At 34.7% G+C, this 26,911-nt stretch overlaps 2 protein-coding genes, 1 non-coding gene and 1 pseudogene across 3 annotated transcripts; 1 reads left to right on the top strand and 3 right to left on the bottom strand.

Annotated features, from left to right (window-relative positions):
* Window positions 1-1,657: 1,657 nt before the first annotated feature.
* On the bottom strand, window positions 1,658-2,163 carry LOC142634762 (ubiquitin C-terminal hydrolase 12-like). The gene is made up of 3 exons (XM_075809027.1): window positions 2,075-2,163; window positions 1,823-1,963; window positions 1,658-1,763 (listed from the first exon to the last, which is right to left on the bottom strand). The coding sequence occupies exons 1-3, from the start codon at window positions 2,161-2,163 to the stop codon at window positions 1,658-1,660; spliced, it is 336 nt and encodes a 111-aa protein (XP_075665142.1).
* Window positions 2,164-7,001: 4,838 nt separating this feature from the next.
* Window positions 7,002-10,893, bottom strand: LOC142634763 (uncharacterized). Its single transcript, XM_075809028.1, has 6 exons — window positions 8,839-10,893; window positions 8,549-8,677; window positions 8,253-8,444; window positions 7,976-8,053; window positions 7,523-7,566; window positions 7,002-7,380 (listed from the first exon to the last, which is right to left on the bottom strand). Exons 1-6 carry the CDS (start codon window positions 10,891-10,893, stop codon window positions 7,002-7,004), a joined length of 2,877 nt encoding a protein of 958 aa, XP_075665143.1.
* A 4,319-nt stretch (window positions 10,894-15,212) lies between these two features.
* Window positions 15,213-15,284, top strand: TRNAC-GCA (transfer RNA cysteine (anticodon GCA)). The gene has a single exon. It is a non-coding gene; the product is annotated as a tRNA-Cys (tRNA).
* Window positions 15,285-15,907: 623 nt separating this feature from the next.
* LOC142634260 (uncharacterized) lies at window positions 15,908-26,263 on the bottom strand (annotated as a pseudogene).
* Between the last annotated feature and the right edge of the window lie 648 nt (window positions 26,264-26,911).

Here is a 26,911-nt window from a genome sequence, read left to right on the forward strand (position 1 = left end):
CTTTTAGGTCCATTTCAGTTTACAACGGTCCATTCAATCCACTTTAGTCACTTTGGTCTATTTCAGTCCAATTTGGTCCATTCAATTTATTTCGGTCCATTTCAGTCGACCTCAATCCATTCGGTCTACTTTGGTCTATTTAGTTTACCTCAGTCTACTTTAGTATATTCAATCTACTTCAGTCCATTTTGAACTATTGCGGTCCATTCAGTCCACTTTAGTATATGTTCCTTTAATGAAAAATTTTTGTATGCGCCAGGCGCATAAGCCTTCCCCCTCACAGACAGGTGGACCCCACACCGGTGGGGTCCACCTGTCAATGAGAAGATGTCTCATGCGCCTAATGCATGAGATACTCTCTCTCCTATAACACCCCCTCTCTAAATAAATAAATAAATCATGTGCAACTCCTGTAGCATGAGGCATCCATGTGAGCGCACACGTATATAGCTGCTCATTTCATAGACTGTACACATGGATGTATTTCCGGATTATCAGAAAACTTGGGTCTTGAAGCCAGTGGCGGAGCCAAGAATTTAGGTTAGGAGGGGCAAGATTAAAAGATAAAATTGAAAGTAAAAAACTAATCTTAAAAAATTTAAATATGAATATTAAGAGTATACAATATACCTGTGAATATTTAAATGTGACTTAATGACTTGAATGCTTTTAAAAACTCTGCTTGAATGCTTTTAAAAACTCAACAGAAACTCTAATAGCTTGTTTGGATGGAAGGTGAGTACAAGGAAGTAGAGTAGAGAGAGGGAGAGTAAGTTAAATTATTTTATTTGAATATTTTTTAAGAAAGAAGGGAGAGGGATTTGAGAGGGTTTGGATGAGTTTTAACCCCTCATTTTTAATTCCCCAAAATTGGAGAGATTTTGAGGGAGGGCAGAGTTTAGAAGTGCTGAACCAAATGAATTATTAAATTTACCCTTATTATATTAACAAAATTACAAATTATGAAAAAATTAATTATTCTCCCCTTACTTAATTTGAAAAAAAAAATCCAAAGAACTTTTTTTTTTATTTTTTATGGGAGGCGTGCTTTATACTCTATTAGATATACACTTTTTTTTTTCCAGAGTTCTATTAATATTAGTATTAGTACTCCAATAAAAAACAAAAAAGTTCTATTAGTATTAGGCTGGTGTGATTCCTATTCCGTATTGGCATATAGCATTAGCAGTAGGTTTTTTTTTTTTTTTTTTTTTTCACTACTAAGTGGGACCAATAGTTTTATATTAAATTTATAGTAGTTTTAGAGTTCTATTAGTTAAGGCTGTTAAGTTCTGAACCATATAGCTGTTTGTTCCCAATAAATAGAAAAGTTTTTTTGTCTTTTGTGTAGGGGTAAATAAGACATTTCAATTCAATACATTATCATTATCAATAAAAAAAAATTTGAAAGTTCAGGGGCACCTGCCCCCCCTCACCCCCCCTTCCCTCCGCCCTTGTCTTGAACCCAATATGGTTAGTTTTAATACCATATTAATATTTTTGCTAGTTTCTCTAAAAGCTTAAGCTGAAAGAAAAACAGCAAAATTTTTACTGTTTATATGTTCCAACAATAAATTGCAGGAACTATTCATATCAACAACATGGCATACTAACACAATTAGAACAAGAAATTGTACATTAAATACATACATAATGATCAATAATTATTTGACAATGCAACATGACACTGATAGGAGAAATCACAAGTTCCATCAGACAAAAAACCCTTTGCCTTAAATGACAAAATGACAAAACGCACAAGCCTGAACAGAAGGAAAGGACAATAACAATAGTAAAGAACACACCCTTTCGTATCGAGTACTTGCTGTGAACCTGATTAACCACAGCCAAGCTGAATTGAGCGTATCTACTCCAGCCATAAGGCAATGTGGACGAATCAGTGACATCCAAATACATTGACAAATGATCCACATTGTTCCCTTTCGGAAAAACAAGTATCCTCCTGATAAAAACACAATAATAGCACGTCCAATACCGATCATAACACTTGAATTAAAAAGCATGCTACCAATGTTTACCTAACTTTATTAAAACAAAATTCAAATTCAAATACCATTTATAACTGCCAATGACAAAAACCTCCGAATAGTGCTTCTTGGTATTCAACCTAGTGAAATTATCAATTGTCCACGTGAATTTCATTGACGGTGGATCCTCAACTTGCTGATTCTCCACTGTACTTGCTGGCTCCGCTTGTGCCCCTAAGAGATAGTATCAGGTGAGACAGGCTTATATGCCCCATGTCTCACTGACATGTAGGACCCACGCACATGGAGAGGCACGGAGCTGAGTCTCTCTACTTGCAGAGCCTCAGTGACAGAGTGAGCCAGCTGGAGTCGCAGTTCGATCGGCTGGTCAAGGGCGTCGACAGGAAGTACACGTGGACGGCGGAGATCAAGGATGGAAAGAAGAAGAAGGATGAGGAAGTGGTGGTGAAGAGAGGAGGGGTTGATAAGAACTATAAATGGACCGCTGAGATAAAAAGGAATCGAAAGCTGAAGATCAAACTAAGAGAGAGTGAGAGTGAGATTGAGAGTGAGAGTGAGAGTGAGATTGAGATTGAGAGTGATAGAGCGAAAGAGAGATTGTGTGTTCAGCGGGATCTGCGATTCGAGAGCGAAAATTCCATCGAGAATTTGAATTGTAAAATCCACTCACCCACTTCAATTCTCTTCATATCCTCACCCAATTTCCACATGGTCCGCAGCAAGTTTTTTGCAGCCCGTAAGTTTATTTGCTTTTACGTGAGAAATTTCCCAGTGAGGCTTAGGGAGAATTGCTCTAAAATTTTGTCTCTCTTCACTGATCGGATTGACATAGCCTCGTCTTCCTCCGTAGTGAGCTTCATATGCTGTATACGTTCAAGCACCTCAGACTCCATGGTAGAGTCTAATGTCTGCCTCCTTACTGTCTAGGCAGGCATGGCTTTTGACGGACACACTCTTGGACTTCCCTCATGATAGGAAGAAAAAAATGGAAGTAGAGCTCACAGTATGTGAGAAGTAAGACTCACCTGACGTGAGAAAAAGTCAATATTTTCTATTAAAATGTAACCGGGTTGCCAAAATCTTGAATGTCCTGGTTTTGTGCAAACAAACAAGAACATTGTCCTTGGATCTCCTATAGTAGATGTTTCCAGCTACAGCTCGAAGCAAGTCGACATAGGGATAACCATATACAAGGTAATGGACAAAAAATTATTTTCTGTAAATTGTGCTTGCTATACACATGAATTTCTTACATATTGCTCATGAAATTCTTAACCTTGAATGCTTTAGAATAATGAAAATTGGTGGCTCAAAGTGAATGATCAGTTGGTAGGCTACTGGCCTCAATCCATCTTCACATATTTAGCAAGTAGTGCTACCGAACTCGATTGGGGTGGAGAGATTTACAACTCAAAACCTGGGGGCAGTCACACAAAAACTCAAATGGGAAGTGGCCACTTTCCAGATGAAGGTTATGGAAAAGCAAGTTATTTCAGAGACGCTGAGGATATGGGGCTGATTCTATATGTAACGAACTATAGATGTTCAAAATGACAAGAATTACTTTGGCAATGGAACCCATGTCTATTTTGGGGGTCCTGGCTATTCTGAAGATAAATGTCCATAATAGCATGTGAGAAAAAAAATATCATAGTATTATCAAAATAATAATTCACATATGTAGAGATAAGAATGTCGATTTTTGGGACACTTTCCTAATTGTAGTTCCAAAAACATTTTCTTCCTTCACACAAAGTTCAAGACTGAAGTTTTAACCATTAAACTATTGAGTTAGTAAGTATATATCAATTTCAGGTGAAACAAAAAGTATTCAATCACAATCAAGATTTTGCGTTTTGGTATCTAACATCATTTAAGATTTTACATAAGTACTATTCATTTGATGTACTTTAATTTTTTTAACATTGAATCCAAAATATTGATGTTTCTTACTTTTTATAGAAGCCTAAACTTAAGAGAAACTATTAACAAAATAATGATTGAGACCCATCAAACCAACTTTTAATATATATATCAATATCATAGAAGTGGAGTTTATGTAGACTTGGTGAGAATTCCTGGCATTTACCCAATTCTATTTATTCCCACCAAAATTAAATTATACTTTTACGTATTGAGACATTTACATAATCTTATCTGTTGTATTATTAATTCTCTGGGGACATTTGAATTATTGCTATTCTTATTGGTTTCATATATATTATAACTTGTATTCACAGTTAGAAAATAACACATATAACACTTAATGGCTTCCAAGTTCCAACTTCTCTTCATCTTCTAATTCCCCCGTTCACTCAACTGATTCTTCTCCACAAATTGTTCTTTCTTTGTCAAATGCTCACCATTTTTTATCCATCAAGCTTACCAGCCAAAATGAACTCTAATTAAAAACTCAATTTAATGTGTTTACAAATGTCAATGGGAACGTTTGTCAAAAGTGCGTGAAGCATGGAAACACAAATTATTCCAAATAGTATTCACATGTAAAATGGGGAGCAAATTATAACACATGACACAGTTCAAGATATAACACTCATCCGAAGAAAATTTAGTAGGCACATGTGGACTAGACACCCAAACAAAGGGTCTTCCGATCAATCAGGCGAGTATTTAACAGCTAGACTAGGCTGATCTCATGTGTTATCTAAAAATCCCGAGGAATGTCAAGAATAATTAATGGACACAGGTGCATGAAAATGGGATATTGTATATGGCCTGAGTGCAGAAACTAACTAAAATGAATGCCTAAGTATATGATGGGTGTGTTTGGATACCGCTTATTTTGCTAATAGTATCATGAAACCCATTTTTAATGAAAGTTTTGCTGAAAAAAGAGTTTTGTGGGCCCCGTGAATAATGCATGGAACCTACTGGAAAAGCAAAAAAAGGTCAGTGCATGTTCTCAAAAAAAAAAAAAAAAAAAAAAAACGCAGAAATACAGACGGGTCTGTTTCAGCTGTACCCAAACAGGTACGATATGTAATTAAAGGAATAGGCAAGTAAAGCACCATGACTATATAGATGAGAAATATAGATCTACTTGCTAAAATAACCTAGTTCTAAAATGAATAAATATCACTAGATGGATGCATGAGCATGATATACTGTCCTAATAAGGTTTCTACGATTACAAGTGCATAGAAAATTAACTTATGTCCCTAGCCAGCAATCCCAATGCACATGAGTAAGCTTTTATAAAACAAAAATGATTGGAGCAATTTATCAAAGGGAATTGCATATTACACACTGTGTTTTTGTAAATTGAAAATGTGACTTTAACTCACGTGGTTAATTTTAAAAACATAAGTGTGTAACATCCTATTCCTGTGTTTTTATAAATTGAAAATGCGACTTTAACTTACGTTTCTAATTTTAAAAACATAGCCTCATATGGTAATTTTGTTTAAACAATGAAAACTGTTGTTTAAATATTAAAACACATATTTCCACACTTTTTCACCTATAAGTATTTCAACAAAACAATTATTAGAAATTTCTTATCAAATGGATGCATTACACCCTGTGTGCAACAGCCAACAGCTATTACCCAGATAAATGTATGGTTGAACATCCAATTCGAGTAAGGGCCCAGAAAAACTCATCAGTATCTCAATTCTCACACACACGTAGACCCTTCAAATATGCATTCAGCCTCAACAACACAAAGTAGCAAATCCCTACTAAAGCGTGGCTAATACGCTCAATCCCAAGCAACCCATGAACATGAACAATCATACAGTACTTGACAAGCACGAATCAGTTCCAACATTCGAATCCATTGATTAACTCACAAAGTCACAACTCATAAACATAATAACTAATTAGTAAATTAGTATCTCACACACACACACAGACCCTACAAATCATCCATCCAAAGTAATCGCAAATTTCAGCAATATTATTAGACCAAAAATCAAACTCATTAATCATTATTTGTACGGGCAATACAAGAACTAGCTCAATTACTCTGAAACCCTAGAAATTGAAAAAATCCCAAATTGGAAGTGAAACGAAAAAAAGAAGAGAGGGCCGATAAAATTACCGTGAGCGAACGAAGACTTGAGCAGCCTTGTGTGTATGTAAGAGAGTGAGAGTGTTTGTGTGTCTGTGAGGATCTGGAGTGGCGGGAAAAATAGGAGACAGATCGGTAAGGGTTGTGAATTTGCGACAGGGGATGAAGTGTGCCTAAGTTGGGCCTTCCATTGTTAATAATAATGGGAATTGAGCCCATACAAACTAAAAAGCCCACTTATGCAATTGGGCCTAGGGAAGAAGGGAATTGTAAGTGGATTGCTTTGTTAAAGTTGTATGGAGTTATGGACTACTAGTACTAGACAACTGCTTTCAAACTTTAACCGTTTGTCTGATTCATGTGGAAGAAAGGCTTACATGATATCTTCATCACAAATAGAATCTGCTTGTTCATTTTGCATTAATTTACCATTTTTTCTGTTTGGTTATTGTCAATTCCAGTTACTTAGAACAATATCTATGTTATGACATTTTGTTCATGGAATGACCTTCCAGTTTCCCTTATTTTTCCTTTAGAATATTGATCAAACACATAGTGTGACAATGCACATTTCATTTGCATACATAATAAAAAACTATTAAGCGATTGAATACTTATGTTTATCTGCAAAGGTGGTATGTTTACTGGGCACTTGGTTGTGGTACTACTCTTCTTAATGTTTCATCATTAACAAAGAAGGCAACAGCAGATTATAGTATGCTCAATGAACTTCTCTGGCGAAAAAAAAAATGAACTTGGATGCCTATTCTGTTGACGATTTCCAACCTCCATTACAGGGTTCTCTTTAATGTCTACAGCTAGTTGCACGGGTGTTAAAGAGTACCAAACATAATGCAAACTAAGAATAAAAGGGGACAATTATAACTAAGAATAATCAAATGCATCAAGATCCTTTATTCAAATAGTGATGGTGTTTCATTCAAGACCATTTATTACCCCTAACTTGGCCTAGTCAGATTCAAGTTATATGGGGTAAGGTGCAACTCTTGTTGAAGTTTGCATAATTTCTCATCCAATTTGACACCCCGAGCTTGATAAAAATATTTCCAGTGAAAGTCATCAAAGTTGATGCGTCTAAGGAACATTTTTTCCATATTTCCTTTACTGCTTCCAGCTTTATTTAGCTCAGCAAGGCGCTTTTGTTTGGCCTCATTCTCAATCTGCCTCTGATACTCTAAATGCTCTTCAAGCATTCTTTGCTCTTTCTCCTCCTCAGGTGTAAGTTTCAGTTCCTCTTGCTCCAATTCATCAGTGGTTACAGGAGCAACAATCTTGGGATTAGTAGGATCATTTCCATCATGTGCAGCTGGAAAAGAACTGAGGCACAGCACATGTGAAACACATTGAAATTTATTTAATCCTAGGGAAGTGGGAGCACATATGGCCACAAATTTACATGTGTTTTAGACTTTTAGTCAATGCAAATGTTGAAGTATGAAAAAAAAAAAAAAAGACTTACATTTGCTCCACATTCTCCTGTTTCTCCTCGCTACCTCCAGTTGCCTACAATAAGTGAATTGTATATTTTTAGGACATTAGTATGCATAATCGATTCTCTTTGTTTTGTGGGAACTGGGAATTCTCTGCAGATCTTATATCTTTATTTCTTTCTTTCTATTTCAAAAAGGTTTGTGTTTTATCAACTTTAATTAAACTCGATCTTAGCTGCTTTCCTGTATTTGGATTCTTAATGAATTAGTCATATCCAATTATTCCATTCCTTACTAAAAAAAAAAATACATTGAATTTTGTTACATTGCTGTGCAAATGTAAAGTTTATATCCAATTAATAGCTGCTGTGATAATCTATTTCAGTAAGAGTGTGTGCTCTATGTGTGTTGTATGTCATATGTATTAGATTGCTCAATTTGTTATCATTCAGAGTTCAGATCCTTAAATACTACTATTCTACCTCAGAAATACCCATTTCATTTACACTATCTTTTGGTTTTATTTCACCTTTTAACTCTAGCTCCTTCATATCCAAAGTCTGTTAGCATCCAATTCAAGTACATTTGTCCAAGTTTTGCCATCTGATGTTATTATTTAACATGTTTAGATGCTCTTATTTTCCCACTTTTTAGTTCCTGCCCCTTCTGCATTTTTTCCTGGAGAATTTATACATGTGTAGCTTTAGACAACTGTAACTACCATAAAAAAGTAACAGAACAATAACCATTATACAAGACCTTTAATTCCTTGGGCCTTCTTTTATCCTTTTTCTTTTTTTTATCCTTTGATTTTCTCTTTCCTTGTCTTGCATTACCACCTCCTTTGTCAGTCTTTTTCTTGTCATCAAGTTCAAATTCTGATAATAATGCTTCTTCTACAGCCTTATTCTTCTCTTTTGCATCTTTGTTGGCCAAATCTTCCAGTTGTGCCTACAAAAGGGGAATAGTACACCGAATACATCAAATCATAGATGGGTAGGAAGGTAACTATATGAAAACCTTCAACAAAACAGCACAGTGAATCCAACACAAACCCGCATGAATGACTTCAGCAGGGGCACCAAAATTGATCTGTAATCACAAGCAGTTACCGCATCAATTTTCTTAGCTGTCTGCTGCATAGCAATAGTAGTTGTCCTGATTATAGCATCAAATTTGTAAAGCTGCAACAACAAAACATACTGAGATTCAATCAACCTATGGAATATAGCAGTTCATCAAGCAACATCTTTAATATTACTCACCACACTACACTGAGAGACATTGGATTTCACATCAAACAATTTGAAAATTTGACTTGTTCATAAATTTGGCTGTACCATACCTTTGCTGCCATCTCATCAATCATCCTTTTAATCTCCAATTTTATTTCATTGTCCACAGGATGTGCCATCTCATCAATCAGCCTTTTAATCTCCAAATTTATTTCATTGTCCACATGCTGTCCTGCCAAAATTTTCCATATGATATCTGACTCAAAATTCTCATCATTTGTGTTCTTAATCTGTCTCTCCCGCTTTGATAAGAGAGACTCATAACTCAATGGTTCGTTCCCAAACTCTTCCCTTCTCTTATCTTCTTCAACACATATACTCTCCAAATTCTGAAATTCCTTAATGTCTCTCAAGTACTCTATTTTTTTCTCACAAATATTCTGCATCCAGTGAAATTCAGCCTCGTAGATCTTGAAAAACTCTTTCCCTTGACTTCTACAAGTTTCTATCAAATTTTTCCACTGCTTCAATTGCTCCCCAATATTAGTTCCTCCCTTCAATAACCAATCCACAATAGCATCTTTATGTTCATCATCATTTAATTCGATTTCATCAACCGCACTAGAAGTAACAGCAGCTCCATCATTTGGCACAACAAGCTGTCCACTCAACATTCTCTTGTCGAATTCTACAAAAGAGAAGTCCTCATTAAAACCAAGCTTCTCATATGGCTCACCTCTAACCTCATCATTCACAAGACTCTTGCAGAGCCCGTGTAACCCACAAATATTGCTGAGATCATCCAAGAACTCGAACACACGATTAAGCTCTGAGATGTCAAGAAAGCATGCTGAGAGCAGAGTGCGGTTCAAACAATGTTCCTTAAGCAACTGTTCCGGGATTCGCTTCTTCAGGATTTCCATTATCGAGTCCATTAACGCTTGAACATGGCTCTGAACGAAACATCTAATGCTCAAGAACTGGTCTAATAGTTCTCGGATTTTATTAATGATTGCATCACGTTCCCTATCGATGCAATAAGGCCATTTTTGTTTCAAGAAAACTTCATCTCCACCCTCTTTTCTTGACAAATCTTCCATCATTTTCACAGCGGCGACCACATCCACGGGTCCCCATTTTCTTGATTTAACAGAGTCATGGACTGAATCAGATACAATTTTCGGCTCTACAGATTGTAACTCATCGGATAAAGTCCCTAAATGCACACTCTTCAGATGCTCTGCACTCCATTTTACGTCAAAAAACCTCTCGCCACAACAACAACACGTCCAAAACTTCCAATTCTTCGCCGCCTTCACGTACTCCACCGCTTGCATCACCACCGCCACAGCCTCCGGTGATTTTTTCTTATCAAAATGCAGTTTAAGGCTTTTGATTCGAATCCTCAACAAATCCTTCTTTAGCTCCATACTCATCGTTTCATTCCAGTAATCCTTGACTCGGGTCGCCACAGTTTCATCGTTCAACACTTTCTTGAGGTTCTCCCTCAACGCAATAGCTCTCTCTTCGATCTCTTCCTTTCTTCCTTGTAGTTCTTGAATCTCATTCTTTATGATTTCTAAAAATTTAGTGTCAATGAAATACTTGCTTTCCAATTTGAGTAGCCAGAGTTTCTTTCTGTGTAATTCAATTTGGGACTGTGTGAGCCAACTTTCGGGGTTGTTGTCCTTGTAAATTTCAAAGCTATAGTCGATCACGGTGGGGTATTGGATGGCTAAACCGGTATCACATGCTTCAATTACGGCTTCGAAGCCAGCATTGGCGTCGTTTTTGGCTAATGCCATGAGTGCGGAAGCGTGGAAGAACCAGAAGGAGAGGGAGTCTTGACATAACTGCACAGCTCGCTTAGATGAGTCGACGGATCTCTTGATATGTTCGAGCATCTTGGGGCGGTAACTGTCGATGATGGTGGCTAAATACGAGATTTTTAAGTGGATGAAGCTGAGGGCGCCGTGTGCAAGGGCGGAGTTTGGGTGGCGGGATAGGGTGGACTTGACAAGATTGAGGGCTTCGGTTGGATGCCCATTGTAAAGCTCATCAATGGCGTCATTGACTTCTTTGGTGATGGTGAGTGATCGATCATCAACATCAGACGGTGGAGGGTGAGAAGGAGAAGCAGTTGCATTGCGTTTCTTGCTTCTCATTTTGGAGGGAAAAAGAGAATAGTGAATTTTTATGGGAACATGTGAATTATTATTGTTATCACAATGACTTTCTTTTCCCCCACATGCTATTTTGCACGTTGTGTTGAATACCCAGGAACCCCGAAATAGAAATGGGTTCCAAAGACTCCATTGGTATTTTTTGCTACTTTTACATTATAGCAAGATGGTCTTGTTGCAATTGTACTCAGACTTTGAGCCTCCACATCTCTGAACTTTCTTTTCCACAACATCCTTTACTGCCGAAATGGCCACTACCCATTTGAGTCCTTGTGTGATTACCATTCGGTTCGGAGTTGTAAACCTCTCCACCCCAATTAATTTTGGTAGCATTACTCGCTAAATAGTTGAAGATGAAGCCAGGCCAATACCCAAGTACCTGATCTTGCACTTGGAGCCACCAATTTCCATTCTCCTAAAGCATTTAATAAGTTCAAGAATTTAGTGAGCAAGGCATGTACCCCAATATTACATAGACCACTACAAAATCTCCCCTAGGCAGTGTCAGTTTCTTTTTGGTTATTATTGGAATTATATAATGGCTGAGTATGAAAACGGTTTTATGTACATTGAGTCAAAAGCAGTTTCCCCAAAGTCTTGTCTTAGCATGTACATAAGCTATTTTAGAAAGAGTAATACTATGAAATACTTTTATATAGAAAACAATGATAATATATTTCGAACTAAGACCGTTTGATTTTTAATTCAGCTCATAATATTGTGCCACGTTAACATACACTTTTGAGACAAATTTACTCATCCCTATTCTATTATATATTTTTCAATTCAATTAATTTATATTCTATATTTAAATTGTCAATTAAAATATTACTACAACATAATTTCTTTAAATAGTTGAACATATAATAATTATATGGAAAAACTTTGGCTCTAACCACCAATCCTAAATCCTTGTAATGTGAATTGCACATGATGGGACACATGTTATCTTTCTATTAATGGTTCAAGCCAAGCACTTTCCTAATTACATATAAAAATATACGAGAGGTGCTACGTCCACAACATTTTTATAACATTTTTACAACAAATCATAGGTGGTTAGTTGTTATTGGTTCAAATTTGAACCTAACACTAAGATTACTTTTTTGCCCCAACAATAACAACCAGTAACATCCTGCCACTTAAGATTTGTTGTAAAAATGTTGTAAAAATGTTGTGGACATATCATTTCTCAAAACATAATCATAATAAATGTATTATTCGAGGATGTATAGTTGCATATAAAGATTTAATCATTATAAATTTTTATTAATAAAAACAATAATTATCAAATTTCATATTTAAGCACAAACAAAGAGGAATAGAAATCATATTATGTTAACCACCACACACCCTTGGTACGATAGTTACTCCACAAGTATCAGTGCTTATTGGGTGTCAGGAGTAAGGGTTAGAGTTCAAGTCTTCAAGAAAGAGTTTTACACACGTATATTTAAACTCTATTTTTTTCGACATAAAATATTTGTTGAGGTAAAATATTTGCAAGAAAATATTTTTATTTTACAGTGTTTGACTGTATACATGAAAATGCTGTGTAAAATATTTTACATAAAATATTTGTAGAGGTACATGTAAAATATTTTTATTTTATAGTGTTTGGCTGTATACATAAAATTGTTGTGTAAAATATTTACTTATTGGGTACGATAGTTACTCCACAAGTATCAGTGCTTATTGGGTATCAGGAGTAAGAGTTAGAGTTCAAATCTCCAAGATAGAGTTTTACACACATATATTTAAACTCTGTTTTTTTTTTTTTACATAAAATATTTGCAGAGGTAAAATATTTGCAAGAAAATATTTTCATTTTACAGTGTTGGATTGTATACATTAAAATGCTGTGTAAAATATTTTACATAAAACATTTGTAAAGGTACATGTAAAATATTTTTATTTTATAGTGTTTGGCTGTATACATAAAAATGTTGTGTAAAATATTTTCTTGTGTTTGACACTACGTAGAAGAAAAAAAAAACTATTAAAATGAGAGAGAGAGAGAGAGAGAGAGAGAGAGAGAGCTGAGGAAATGAATGGAAAGAAAATGCGACGAGAGTTTATTTATATGAAGGGAAGGGAAAATATTTGGGCGGAGGAAAGAGGGAGGGAAGTGTGGAAATAACCGCCTGGAGCGTTGGCGTGTGGGTGTGGGGGCAAGATTTGGATTTTATATTGAAAGATAACACAGAGGCTTGTGAAAATGGGAAAGGGAAAGGGAAAGGGATAGCCACCCAACTCCAACCTACTTATATTAGTAGTAGCACACTAGTACTATATAGTACTAATTACAAATGCTATTAATTGGGGCTTTGTAAAGTCAGTTGAGTGTGTTTATTGCTAATGTCATCTTTTCTTTTCTTTGTTATAAGATGTGTGTGGCATTTGTTGTGTCTTGTGATTCGACATTATTGATTTTTTCATAGATGTTTTTGTATTTGTTCAGTTAATGGGTGTCTTAAGCCATTTGTTAAGGTTGAATTATTATATAATTATACAAATGTGAGAATGTAAAATTTATTGAAATGCAAAATATATTACCAAATATATAAAATCACCCCATATTTGAAAATACAAAAAAATTTACAACTCATCTACACAGTAAAATTTAAATATAGATTTTACTATGGCAAATCTCTCTCTCTCTCCAATTCAAATTGGTGGGGTGGTTCTCGGCATTGTGTCATGATGGGTCACTGTGTGCAACGGTGGTGTTTTGGTTGGAGGTGGTAGTAGTGGTGGGTTTGGCCGTGAGTTGTTTCTAGTGTTATTGTTGTTGATGTGGCAAGAAAATGAATTATTTTAATGAGATGGGTTGTAAAATAAAGAATGAGATGTAAGATGTATTGTTAAGTGAGAATTTAAAATAAAGAAAATAGTGTTTTTTGGAGATAAAATGCATATTTTATGCATAACTAGATGAGAATCCTCTAATGAAGTCAACTGACTTTTTATAGAAAGCATATCACTTTTAATTTAAATGACTTTTCTCAAAATAAGTGAGACCCATTTGAAACCCCCTTAACGAGTGCACAAGAGTACCTGTTAACAAAAACCTTTATAAAGTAAACAATTTGTTGCAACATCAATGTTTTCAATTTATTTTCTATGCATTTTTTGAATGAAATCAGTTGAAATTTATTGCTTAAAAACAAAATTACAAGGTGTATAATTTGGGAGATAACCATAGTCTCTCAAGAGAGAATTACAACAAAAGTATAATGGGAACATTCAGATTAATCACAATATCAATCTGATAACAAAACACAAATTATAGAAGTTAAATGGCCCACGATATTATTTTTTTGATAGGAAAGAGGCCCACGTTTTGAACAAGGGCAAACCCACCAAGAGCGATGCTCATGCTAGCAGCTAAAAAGGGATCAAGTGCACATTTGTAGCAAGCTAACAAGTGGGGGAAAAAAACAAAAAAAAAGGGGGTAAACTACATTTTTTTATCCCTATTCTAAACATTATATTTCAATTTAATCCTTAACCTTTTAATTGTGTCAATTTGATCTCTAACCTTTCAGTATCGTGTCAATTTGGTCTATGCCGTTATCTTTTAGATGAAAATTGATGACGTGTCCAATGACCATAATAAGAAACTAGCTTCCGTTGATGTGAAAATAAACTAAAATTTTATTTTGGCCGTTTATCATGTCAGCAATTTTCACTTAAAATATAACGGAAGAGACTAAATCGACACGACACTAAAAGGTTAAGGACCAAATTGATACAATTGAAAAGTCAGGAATCAAATTGAAATATGTTGTAAAAAAATATAGATCAAATATGTAATTTACCCAAAAAAAACCCTTGTCCAAAAATTATTGTGTGCAAAACTGCAAATATATGTAGCTTTAGTATTGTTCTTTTTTATTTTATTTTTATTAAAAGTCAAAAACGTATTGTAGTTTTATTTATTAATTGTATTAATTTCATATCTTTAACTTTTAAAATCAAGTCAATTAAAAATCACTTTAGAAAGAAAAAATGGATTTGATAAAATTAATAGTTGATAAATATTGATTCGAAATATATTAAACAAATTTGATACAATTCATAAGGACGAGACTGAAATTGTAACAAATCACAAATGTTTAGGAACCAAATTACTTTTTTTGGAGTGCAATGAAAATGAGCAATGTCTAACACCCGTGGGTCCCACTGAGGAGATTCCAAAGTTCAAACGTGGCACCGTCCACCGGATGAGGCCGGTGTCATTATCAGTAGTACAAATATAGTTTAGTTAAATAAATAAATAGGAGGAGTTACCCTCAAATGGGTCCTTAGCTCAGTGGTAGAGCATTTGACTGCAGATCAAGAGGTCACCGGTTCGAACCCGGTAGGGCCCTTAATGTTATTTTTTTTTCTTCCCTTTTTTTTTTAAATTTTCTATATCTCCACCCTTTTTATTTCTCCAATATAATTTTTTTTCGGTGTTCCACTTCCCACACGGTCGGTAATCGTTACCATAGCAATTGTTTTATTCTTCAAAATGACTTTTTCCTTTTTATCATATCTTTTAACTTCTACAATTTCTGATACATTTCAGCTTCATTTTTCTCCTCTACCACAAATGCTTTAAACCAATTTGCTAATTTTAAAACTCAATCTCATTGATATTAGCACATCACTAGTTGTGTTTTTTTTTTCCCCCTCCCCTCTGGAAAAGCATTGCTTTTTACTCGTCTTTTCATATATATGTCCACAGTCTTAAAGAAAGGCTGGTGAAAATATTCCTTCATTATTTGATTGCATTCTATTTCAATTTCATTACAAGTGCCTCTCCATGGTTCATGTACAATTTTACTCTTAAGATATAGACAGATGCAACAACCAAGCCCCCCATAATTAATATAAACAAATCAATTATGAAAATATACAAAAAAAGAAAAAGAAGAAGAATAAAGTGAATCAAAATCTCAGCCGAAATGGTCTTCATCAGCTCCGGTATGTTCTATTCATGATACTCGCATTAACGCTTGCTGGTCTTCTCCTTGCCTATAGCAGAGTTTCCCATATGTTAGAATTGGAAAGTATCACAAAATTTTAGTAACTTCAAAATTGAATTTATAACACAACTCACCAAATATACTTGATTTCAAAGGGAACCGAAGAGATGATCCTTTTACTCTTAGCTCCCTTAATTGCTTGCTTTTACTTTGTTTCTCTATTTTCGCAAGGCCGTTGCTACTTTCTCATGTAAAAATATCTGTTCCTTTCTTTACCCTTTCATGATAAACAGTTGGCGGTGCAAGCCTCAACTGAGGCATGTGTTCTATTTGAACTAATCCCTGGTCCTTTTGCAAATTAGTCAAGATCTCAAGCTGCAGCATCCAATTCACATTTGATTAATTTTCAATGTTTGTGAAGTCCAGGAAATGGAAAAGATAATGAGAATTATAAGTCGATGCTTACCCGTGATATTTGCTGAAGCCCATAGAAATTCTCTAATGCATCACTTTCATGGGGGTGTAGAGTACTAGTTCCTTGTGATTGTTGTGGCCTGGACGAAAATTTACTTACTAAACCATTTTCTGCAAGAATCGATTTACTTCTTGCTTTCTGAGATTTCTTCTTTGGCATACAAACTGGGCATCCAGATGAGGCACCTCTACTTGATGCCTCATTTTCCAGAACTTGACATTGAAGATGTGTTGCATGACCACAATTAAAAACGCGAATGCTAAAGCTAGAAGAATTCTTCGACAAAAGGCAATTACATATACAACATATAGGACTCCGGGGTGCAAACGCATGAGAGGCCCCCTTCCTAAGTAAGCTCATGGTATAGAATGTATCATCCTCTTTTAAGGATTTGGCAGTGTCCTAAAACAACAAATTAAATAATTATAATTAATAGAAAATTGTATACTCTGCAATATTTTATAATTACAGTCGAGTGAGTCAGCCTTATATCTAACTTTAAAAAGAAAGTCATTTATCCACTAGAATGTCAACAATTAATATGCACATGCAAATCGATTCTCTATCAAACTAAAATATCACTATAAGTGTGCTTGAGCATTGTACAAGAGTAGCTAGTATCTAAAACCAGATGCCTTGATGCAAGTTTGCTGCTTACTTCAGTGCAGCAGAAATACTAAATGCAACATGCCATGCAACTCTTTGCAACAATTACATAAGCAACTTTCAAATTCTATGCATTAGCTATGAGAAGACGTTAATATCCCGAAGATGGGAGAGGAGTTCATTCATGATCCTAAACAAAGGTCCTAGAACCGCACTAAAGAACTCAAATTCACAAGAAGTTTTATGACCTAATCATGCAAGTTGGCATAGTTAACAACAAAGATGCAAAAATAATTTCCATTATATAAACTAATGCAACAAGTATACACAAGGCCGACCACATGACTAAAGCAAATGATGAATTTAAAAAGTATATCTACCAGAATTCGCCTTTCAGAGCCATATATTCCGAGCATGCCCAGTATGGTAAGTTTAAAATCACCAAATTCCTGGCTGCCATTACCAGAGAGGAATTTGGACATGATGGTTGGAAGGCGAACATATCCTATCATTCCCTCAACAATCTCTTTGATGAACTGAGAGAACAATTTCCTCTAGATATGAGCCCCTCTGTGCGATTTTGATATTCTCCAATTAACTATGTATGCTTCATCCTCACGTGAGACTGATGATTTGGTCAGCAGTGGAGCACGATTTTCTCCTCTAGATACCATTTCATCACCATATGAATCCATCAAAGGTTCACAAAAGCTGAAATGAATTTTTGTGAAGAATTAGCACTATTTATTATTTTTCCTGCATATGTATATATATATATATATATATATATATATATATATATTCTTAACAATATAATAACTTCCTCCTAAGAGAAGTTGCTTATTTAGCAACTTTATAAAGAGCAGAACAGTTGTTAACATGAAAACAAAACAAGTGAAACTAAGCATATGGAAATATATTCTCAGTATCTTTCAAGGTCATGTAAAAGCCAAACAAACCATACATGATGACAACCTGAGCCTTAATGACATATTCAAGTCTTTCCTAGTTATATCTATCCTTGTTGTTTTCTAGAAGCTACTATCTCATTCAATCTCCACTCTGACCTGACAAAAATTAAAAATAAGAGAGAGAGAAACCTACTCCACTACCTTATTTTTAATCTTTTAGAGGCTACCTTATCCTGGAGCAACTGCAGTTCACCATTTCAAAACCTTTTGTTTTACTGAGAATAAACTCTTTAATGCTAGAGCAAACCAAAAGTTATTTCGATATTTTATTTTAGATTTTCAGTAGATAATTTCAGATTGTAACATAGGTATTTGATTAGTATTTGAGATTGTTTAGAATTATTGGATTAGTATTTGAGATTGTTTAGGACTATCAGATTAGCATTTGAGATTGTTTAGGTCCTTTAGGATTTGTTTAGGAGAGTTTATCCTTATCATTGTGATTCCTGTAAGCTGCATATAAAGCTCTAGATGACTTCTTTTGTATTTTCAGACTATGATTATTATTATTCAGATTATTTGCAAAATTGCATTGCGTTTGTTTGGTGCTAAATCCAAACACCTTAGGTGGGAAGCCTAATGTTCTACTTAGGACTAATCTAGGTGGGAAGCTTAGGTTGTCCTGCATCACTCTTTTATATTAACTTGTTATTTTGTATTAGTGTAAGGGTATTTTTGTAATCATGCTATCTCTCTAACAAATATATGCTAAGGTGAGGGACATATTAATGTAACCCTAATCTCTCATATTTTACAACTCAACTATTATTAAGTTAGAAATACAGTACATCTTGAACCCACACCTTATCCTCCACTCCATTTTTATGGGGGGAGGGGGAGGATGTTCCAATTGAGCTAAAGTTCATTGCTACCATTTCACATGCAATGCAAATAAATCATATAATTAAGCTCACATATCTTAGATTGGATTAACTACTCATAAGAAAATATTGGTAAACATATTGGAATTGTACAAAAATTATTTAATATTACTACCAAAGTATATGGATATCAGTCATTTGATAGTTTTCAAGTTCACTTGGTAAAAAAATTTATATAGTTTCCAGATTCTTGGAAGAATCAAAATTGGTGACTGAAACTTGCTAATGTTTCATACCAATCACATGAAACCCCACCCCCGCCACAAGACTCACACACTAGCATAAATATGACATAAAACATATAATGACCAAAGAGAAACACCAAGTGCTTAGGCATTAAGAGGAGCAATTAAATCCAGAAAACAAGATTGAGGAACAGAAGCTTAGTATGAGTTTGTGCCACAATTAAACAAAGAATAGAGACCATAACATTTTTTTTAATAGAACATAACAGTTCATAGAACTTTATGTTCCTCAAAACAACATAATCATAGAAATAAATGTAATTTCTTCTAAATCTTTTTTTTTTTTTTTTTTTTTTAAATGATAAGTTACACATGCACCCAATGGAAGTGTCAGTTGAGCTATAGCTCATTGGCATTCTCAATTTTTTGTCTCTTAAAAGAATTAAATGCAGTGTCATAGAATATATGTGCTTCTGGTAAAGTACCAATGTACCCCTCCTGTTTAATTGCAAGTATAGATCTACTCCATTATATAACAAACAAAAGGATGTCTGTCATATAATCATGATAATCAATTAATCAGCATGAGGCAAACTGCTATAGTGGATGATTACATACTGCTCCGACGATTTTGCAATGAAGAAAACTTACAGTAAATCTACCATAATAAAGAAAGAAAAAGAAAGATTGATGTTCAACTTACGAGTCAAGTAATCTGAACCAGAGCGTCTCTGACTCCTCAGGTTTCAAGCGAGGGGTGTTTAGCTGACATAATCCAATACGGGCATTCATAATATTGCGTATTTCATTCACCTGTAAGAGAAATATCAGAGGTAATATAAAGTTGTAAAACAATTGTACACACACACACACAAGAAGCTTAAACATATCATCTCATTAAAAGTCATATCGACAGACCTCCTTCATATTTAATAGTCCTGAGATGGATTGTATCAGCAGCAGAACTCAAAGCCACATCAGAAACCACATTTCCAACAGCAGTATCAAGCTCAACAAATTTACTGTCAAGACCTGAAAGTGTAAGTAAAAGAGCACTCCCCACATCACCAACCCTTTCTAACAAGAAGGCAGCAGCATCTATAATTTCATATTCCTGACACAGGCGTAGACAGTGTTTTACACAACAGCTATCAAAGGTCTCAAGGAATTCGAGAACTGAACCAGGTTCATACTGACATAATAGCTGCAAAAGTGATATGCAAAACATTCAGTACCTTAGGTGCTATCACCAAATAGAGAAGTGCTGATAAGAAATCTGCGCAATAACTAAAAACTAAAGTAAGCCATTAAGAGGCCTTAGCAACAACCGCCATTTATGGTGCAGAATCTGCATAGTCTAGAAATAAGTATACAAGGAGTATGATATATGGCCCAATGATGAGCAGACTGATGAAACAAGATCTTTATTAGTTTATTGCCAACCCAAAATCATTGTCACATATAAAGTGGGGGTGGGGAAAGACATTTAGAGTTGACAATAGCTATATAACAAGAAGTTCAAAGACCATAGGATAAGACTGAACAAACACATTCATTTGACAATGGGGGAAAGAAAACATTCAACCGCTTCATATTTCAATTTAGGCTAAATTACATCTTGGTCCCTCCAAGTTTGAGTTTGTTGTGAGTTTCGTCTCTATAGTGACACTGAGCGATTTTATCCTAAAGTTTCAAATTGTTATCAATGTGGTAGTTCCAATTCCTTTAACCAAGTGCCATCAAATGTCATGAGCTGTATGTAACACCAAAACGTTGCCGTTAATGTTTTAGTGAAAATTCCGTATAAAAATAATAATAATTTGTGAGAAAAACTATATAAAAATGCTATAAAAAAGAAGAAGACAGAGGAAGTTCGAAGGGAAAAGAAAAGAGCAGGTAAATTTCCTAGGCATCATGTTCTCTAACATCCTCGATTCCCTCAACTCCAGTCCCAGAACCTTCTTTGCAGTCAAGTTTTCCCTTCTCTTCGCCCTGATCACCTTTTCTTTGACTCTTCTTTTTGCATCTCATTCAATTCCATCTCTCTCACCATCCTCACTGCTTTCTTCCACACCAAGACAAATTTCTTGATAGCTCTAGGCCTCACTTCGGTTCAAGTGGATTCACATCTAGAACACTTCAATAGTCCTTGTGCTCCAATTCCTTTTGTTCACATAGGTGCCTTCAGCTGCTTCTATGCTTTTCACTTGGACCACCATCTTCTTGGTTGGTACCAACAATGCTTTGCCCTTTTTCCCTTGTTTGGGTGGGGAAGGGGTTAAGTTCTTAAAATTATTCGTGGTAACTGCATATTCTGTTGCCTTTCCTCCATACCTTGAGTTTCATTCATTAAGATCAAGCAGGATGTGAAGTACCATGGCAGAGAGGTCCTGACGATAACTTTAATCCTCGGTTTGTTAGCAATTTGTTTTCTTACATTGTCTCTAGCAGTATCTTTTTTTCTTTTAAAGAATCTTCTTTTTTTTTTTTTTTTCGTTACAAAAAATTTCACCAAGATGACATAGTTTGATGACCCTTGTGGCTTTGGGTTAGGATTAAAAATTAAAATTATTTTACTATTTAACTTATTTTTGTTACTATTTATAAACCTCATTACACTTTTTGGCACTATTCATGACTTCACTGTACTATTTCAACTAACTTTTACATTTATCTACGGTATTTTCAGCAATAATTTTTTCAGTTTTAACAAAATAAGTAGTATCCAAGCACACCCTTAGTGTGTATTTGGCAAAAATTATATTTGCCAACTTATTTTACTATTTAACTTATTTTTGCTATTATTCATGACCCTACTACACTTTTTAGTACTATTCATGGGTCCTACTATACTATTTCAGTTAACTTTTACGTTTATTTACCGTACTTTCAGCAAAAAAGTTTTTAATTTCAGCAAAATAAGCGGATTTCAAATAAACACTGAGTTAGACAAGGGGCTATATTGACAACAATCTAAAACTTTTTGGATGAAATTGCAAAAAGCACAACTACAGGGACCAAAATGACAAGAAGTCTGAACTTAAAGAGAGTAAAATGAATTCTAGAATTATAAATATAGTTAGGGTTGTTTACCAAACCACAAAAACTACACCAAAAACCACCCGCAAAATGGCATAACCACACCGCACCGCACCGCACCGCACCACACTATATGGTGCAGTGTGATTTGCGGTTTTACAATAAGAAAGCCACACAAACCGCACCGCACCCTCTCTATATATCAATATATTTAATTATTTGCAATATGAAATATACTATTAATAGTTTAATAACCCTAGTTTTCAAAAAATAAAAATAGTTTGATAACCCTAGCAAGTGTTGATTAGGAAAGCCAACCTAAAACAAAGAAAAACTATCTCGATAGTTTAAAACTTGGACCAAAATAAAGGAAAAAATTAGTTTTGGACTAGGTAGAAAAAACCTAAAATTTGAAAAATAGACCAACTTCAAATCATTCAAACCGCATTTTATACACCGCACCGCATATGTGACCACAAAAATGAGATGTGGTGCAATTATGGTTTTGCTAAACTTTAAACCGCACCGCACCACACCGCACAACACATGTGACAACAAAAATAATGTTCGGTGTAGTTATGATTTTAGTTAAACCACACTACAAAGTACGGTGCTAAAAATAGCCAAAAACCGCACTGCACCGCACCACGAACACCCCTAAATATAGTTGTAAAAGTGCTCACTTCCAGATATAGCTCAATCATATCATCAGTCACTTCAACTGGATCATTACACATTAACTTGGGGAAATCAAAGATGTTTTCCAAGTAAGCCTCAAGTCCTTTTGACTGATCCAACCTTATTCCATCAGAAGGATCCACAAAATCATCTCGTCTTAAAGAAGAAAAATTGAGAGTGCCAGATAAGTAAACCTCAATTACCGTTTTTAAATAAAGGAACAGGCTTCTTGGATGAGAGCAGAGTTCAGACGGGATATGCAAACCTTCTTTGTTGAAATGACCGATGAACGACAAGAATGTTCCCTCTCTTCAAAGGATAAACAAAAGCATGAGATTGCAGAATAAATTAATTTCTGCGCAACAAAAGATCATATGTACCATTTAAACAAGATCCCCAGATAACTTCAACAAAAAAAAAAAGCAGTACCTGCTTAAATCAACCAGCTCAGGTGTACGAGAAATGATCTCTGATTGAAAAATAGCACGTTCATTATCACTTAGCTGTAATAATGTTTTGTTGATAAAGGAGAAAGCAAGAACAGGTTCATTTACATCCTTCATAAGCTAGCCAAAGCAGCAAGATACTCATGTCTGATAGTATGAATAAAGCCACAAACCTATAAAATTACAACAGAGCTAATATTACAGGTAAGAAAAACAAAGGATGTCTAGATTGCAGCAATATGCTTCCCAGGTAAACATCATAAGAAATATATTTAAATATACCTGGTTAAATTGTGCTTTCTCATTCAGGCCTAATACAGAAGAAGCATTCCAGTCAATCTCAGGCACTACTTCTAGAAGGGCAAGCACCTGCTTCTCCCTTCTTGTTGAAGTTATGTGATGTGAGGAAACACTAGCTGGAAAATTATTTTGCGATGTCAAGTAGTCTAAAATCTGACTCATGACACTTCTTGAGACATTAGCTCTTTTACATGCAACATAGTATGGTATAAACTCAAACATATGTCCTATGTCTTTCTTAGAAGGCCATTCTTCAATCAATCCACTGACATCTTCACTATCTGACCTCTCTGTTTGGGAAATGTCCCTATTAAGAATACAAATAAGAGAGTTCACTGTATCTTGGACCAATATGTTTTGACATCCATTGTCATTCTCTATTTTTGGCTCTGTATTTTCATCTGCAGATCATGCGATGAAAATTTGGGTTTTGGGATTTCATATTCTACAAAAGCACATCTCAAAACATCTATAGTCGCTTCAGTATCTACTGGTAATAAATGATACAAGTTCAGGTATGCTCCTCCAGATGATAAGCTTGAAACAACTTTTGAGTTAGGGGCATCAGAATGTTCTAACAGAAACCATAGAAGCTCTGTTCTAAAAGATGGCAAGCGTGTAGGGGGCAGAGTTCCTTGTCCTGCAAAAGGGAAACTTTTGGCTTCAATGTTTCTAAATCAGTTCCATCCTGCATACATTGAAATGAAGCTGTACAAGTGACATCGCTTCAAAATATATGGATTGTAAAAAGAAACAAGGTATTCTTGCTTTGCCTCACACCATTTCATAGCATCTACACACCATTTAAGAATTACGTAATCTCCCATAAACACTAAAAGATGAAACCAAACAGGTTGCCATTGTTTAGTAAGTTGTACAAAAAAAAATGGGAAATGTTAACAAGCACCATGCGGTGCTTGTTAACATTTTCTTTTTTGTGTTTCACTCAAAAAAAGGAGAAAAAGTTGTAAAAAAAAATTGCCAAAAAAGATATTAAAAAAATTGTCAAAAATTGATAAACTGTCAAAAAGTTGAAAAATTACCCAAAAGTGTGTTGTTAACGGGCACCTTACGGTGCCCATTAACACAACCCAAAAAAAAATTACCAAATAGAGTCATAATACTGGTTTCAAGCTGTACAATGAATTGGCTTATTAGAAAAAGGCCTTGTTCTTTCAGAGTCAATAACTAGTACAAATATATATATATATATATATATATATATATATATATATATATATATTTTACTGACAAAAAAAATACAGATACTAATATAACCACTTAAAAACCACACATTTGAAAAGATAATAGTAGCATGTTTAAAGAATGAATCCGAATTTGATAAGGACGTGCTGCAAAACCCATAGTTTTCACCATCCAATCAAATGCCACATCAGATTTGTGCAATAACGAGCATAGGCCCAACTACACACAATCCAAATCACATTAAAATCCACAAATTAAAAATAAATAAATAAAAGCCTTTAGAATAGAGGAGTCGCTGACCACATCATAATTGTCACAAGACTACAATCCAACTCACCCAATAAGTACCAATAACTATCACTGACCACCATACCAGGACCCTCTACCATATCCATAACATGAAACAAACCCATTAATTCCGGCCACTGTGCATGGTGGCCAAATTACTTTTGCCCACCTAGAACTCCCTTGACTGTCGCCTTGGAGAGATGGCTGAGGTTAACTAGAGAGAAAGGGGATTTGTAGCAAATGAGAGAAAAAGTCTGATTCCGAGGAGGGAATAGTTTGATTCTTGGGAACTTGGAATAAGTTGGGGTGTTGAAGAATGCAATGGGAGGAACAGTATGATTCTAATTCTGACAAGGCTTATGAGGATGAGAAAAATGGAGTTTACAGTGGTTGGGTTTGGAGCAGGGAGATGGTAATTGAAACAAATGCTTGTAGATTATTATGGAATTATCAAAAGGTTTTTTTCTATTGAACGAAATTCAGAAAACACCAACATCAATCCAGCGACTTCTCAGTGTGTTCAAAGTCTTCAAACAACAGTAATTTTTTTTATCGGTTTGTTTGTTTTCTTAGGGTCTGTTTGGACTTTGGATACTGCTTATTACTAAAGACTAAAAATTGAAAATACTGTAGCAAAGTAATTTTTAAATGTGTTAATAGTACCTTGGGACCCAATATTAAAGTTTTTTTTTGCTAAATAAAGTACTTGCGAGTTCCGTGAACAATGCATGAAACCTAATAGAAAACGCCAAATGCAACAAAGGAGTCTTTTCTCTACCTGCACTGTAGCCGTGGATCCCACATTTGAAAATATGAAAACGCAAGAGATTTTCATTGCAATCCAAACGAATACTTAATAAATATTTGATTATATTAGCTTTTAATGGGCTGTTATGATATGTACTAGTTACTATGCTTTCAATTTTAAAAATATGACAGTGTCAATATTTTATTGGAGGGTGTAAATAGGATCTTTTAGGTCACATCCTTATTGAATTTAATCTCTTAAAGAATTATATAAGAACAGTAAGAAATTAGTAACACAACTAAACAAAAATATAACACTGAGAAATTAGTATGACATGTATACATACAACATAAAATGGCCAAAAGAAATATTACAAGATAAACAGTCACATATATTTGGTTTTCCATAATTTAGTCAATTCAAGATTTATAGAGAAATTTTCACATACTTGCACAAAGGATCTTCAAACTGATCAATTGGAAAGTGCTACCAACAATAACTCCTTACCTGGAGGAAAAGCAAGACTTGAAAAGCAATATTTTAGATAAACAAGCATCCAGTACCTGTAAGAGCAACTACATCAGTTGATGCAAAATTGTGCAAAATGGAAAAATGCTCAATTTACACATTTTGAGCAAAAAATCATCCATATCAGTGGGTGTAAAATTGTGCATTTATGCACAATTGCTACAGTAACCATGCATATATGCATGGTTACTATTTTGATATTTGCAATGATATACATTTACAATAGATATCTTATCTGCTTTTCCTGCCCTTTTACTGGTTCATTCTCATGACAGAACTTCTGGTGAACTATTGCAAGAATATAAAGGCCATACTTGTAAGGTTAGCATGCAAATTCTTAGTTCTCATTTCTTACACTTGATCAAGGTGCCTTCCTAAATTTATTTAATCAAGAAATGCAGCGCTCTTTGGAAACGATGGTTATTTACCAAAGATGTTTACATAAAAGTTTTGTACATTTATTTTTATGTGCATTGACAAGCTACTGTCCATTTATTCTCACGCTTATAATGGTTTAAAGATCTTCCTATGTTTCAAATATGCATCCATAATGAGCTTTTGAGGTACCCTAAATTGAATCCATAATGAACTTTGCAATTTAACAAGTTATTGATTTTTTATTACTGATGACATCTTAGAATTTCTATTGTGTGCTCTCATATCAATCCTACAAACT

Source organism: Castanea sativa, chromosome 5, assembly GCF_040712315.1.
Source record: "Castanea sativa cultivar Marrone di Chiusa Pesio chromosome 5, ASM4071231v1".
Taxonomy (NCBI): domain Eukaryota; kingdom Viridiplantae; phylum Streptophyta; class Magnoliopsida; order Fagales; family Fagaceae; genus Castanea; species Castanea sativa.

Coding starts and splice junctions, on each gene's coding strand:
- LOC142634762 (XM_075809027.1), bottom strand. CDS start 2,163: ATGAAATTCACGTGGACAATTGATAATTTCACTAGGTTGAATACCAAG. Junction 1,964..2,074: donor GTCATTGGCAGTTATAAATG/GTATTTGAATTT, acceptor TGTTTTTATCAG/GAGGATACTTGTTTTTCCGA. Junction 1,764..1,822: donor GTTAATCAGGTTCACAGCAA/GTACTCGATACG, acceptor CCTTCTGTTCAG/GCTTGTGCGTTTTGTCATTT.
- LOC142634763 (XM_075809028.1), bottom strand. CDS start 10,893: ATGAGAAGCAAGAAACGCAATGCAACTGCTTCTCCTTCTCACCCTCCA. Junction 8,445..8,548: donor TGCTGAAGTCATTCATGCGG/GTTTGTGTTGGA, acceptor CCCCTTTTGTAG/GCACAACTGGAAGATTTGGC. Junction 7,381..7,522: donor CAGGAGAATGTGGAGCAAAT/GTAAGTCTTTTT, acceptor GCTGTGCCTCAG/TTCTTTTCCAGCTGCACATG.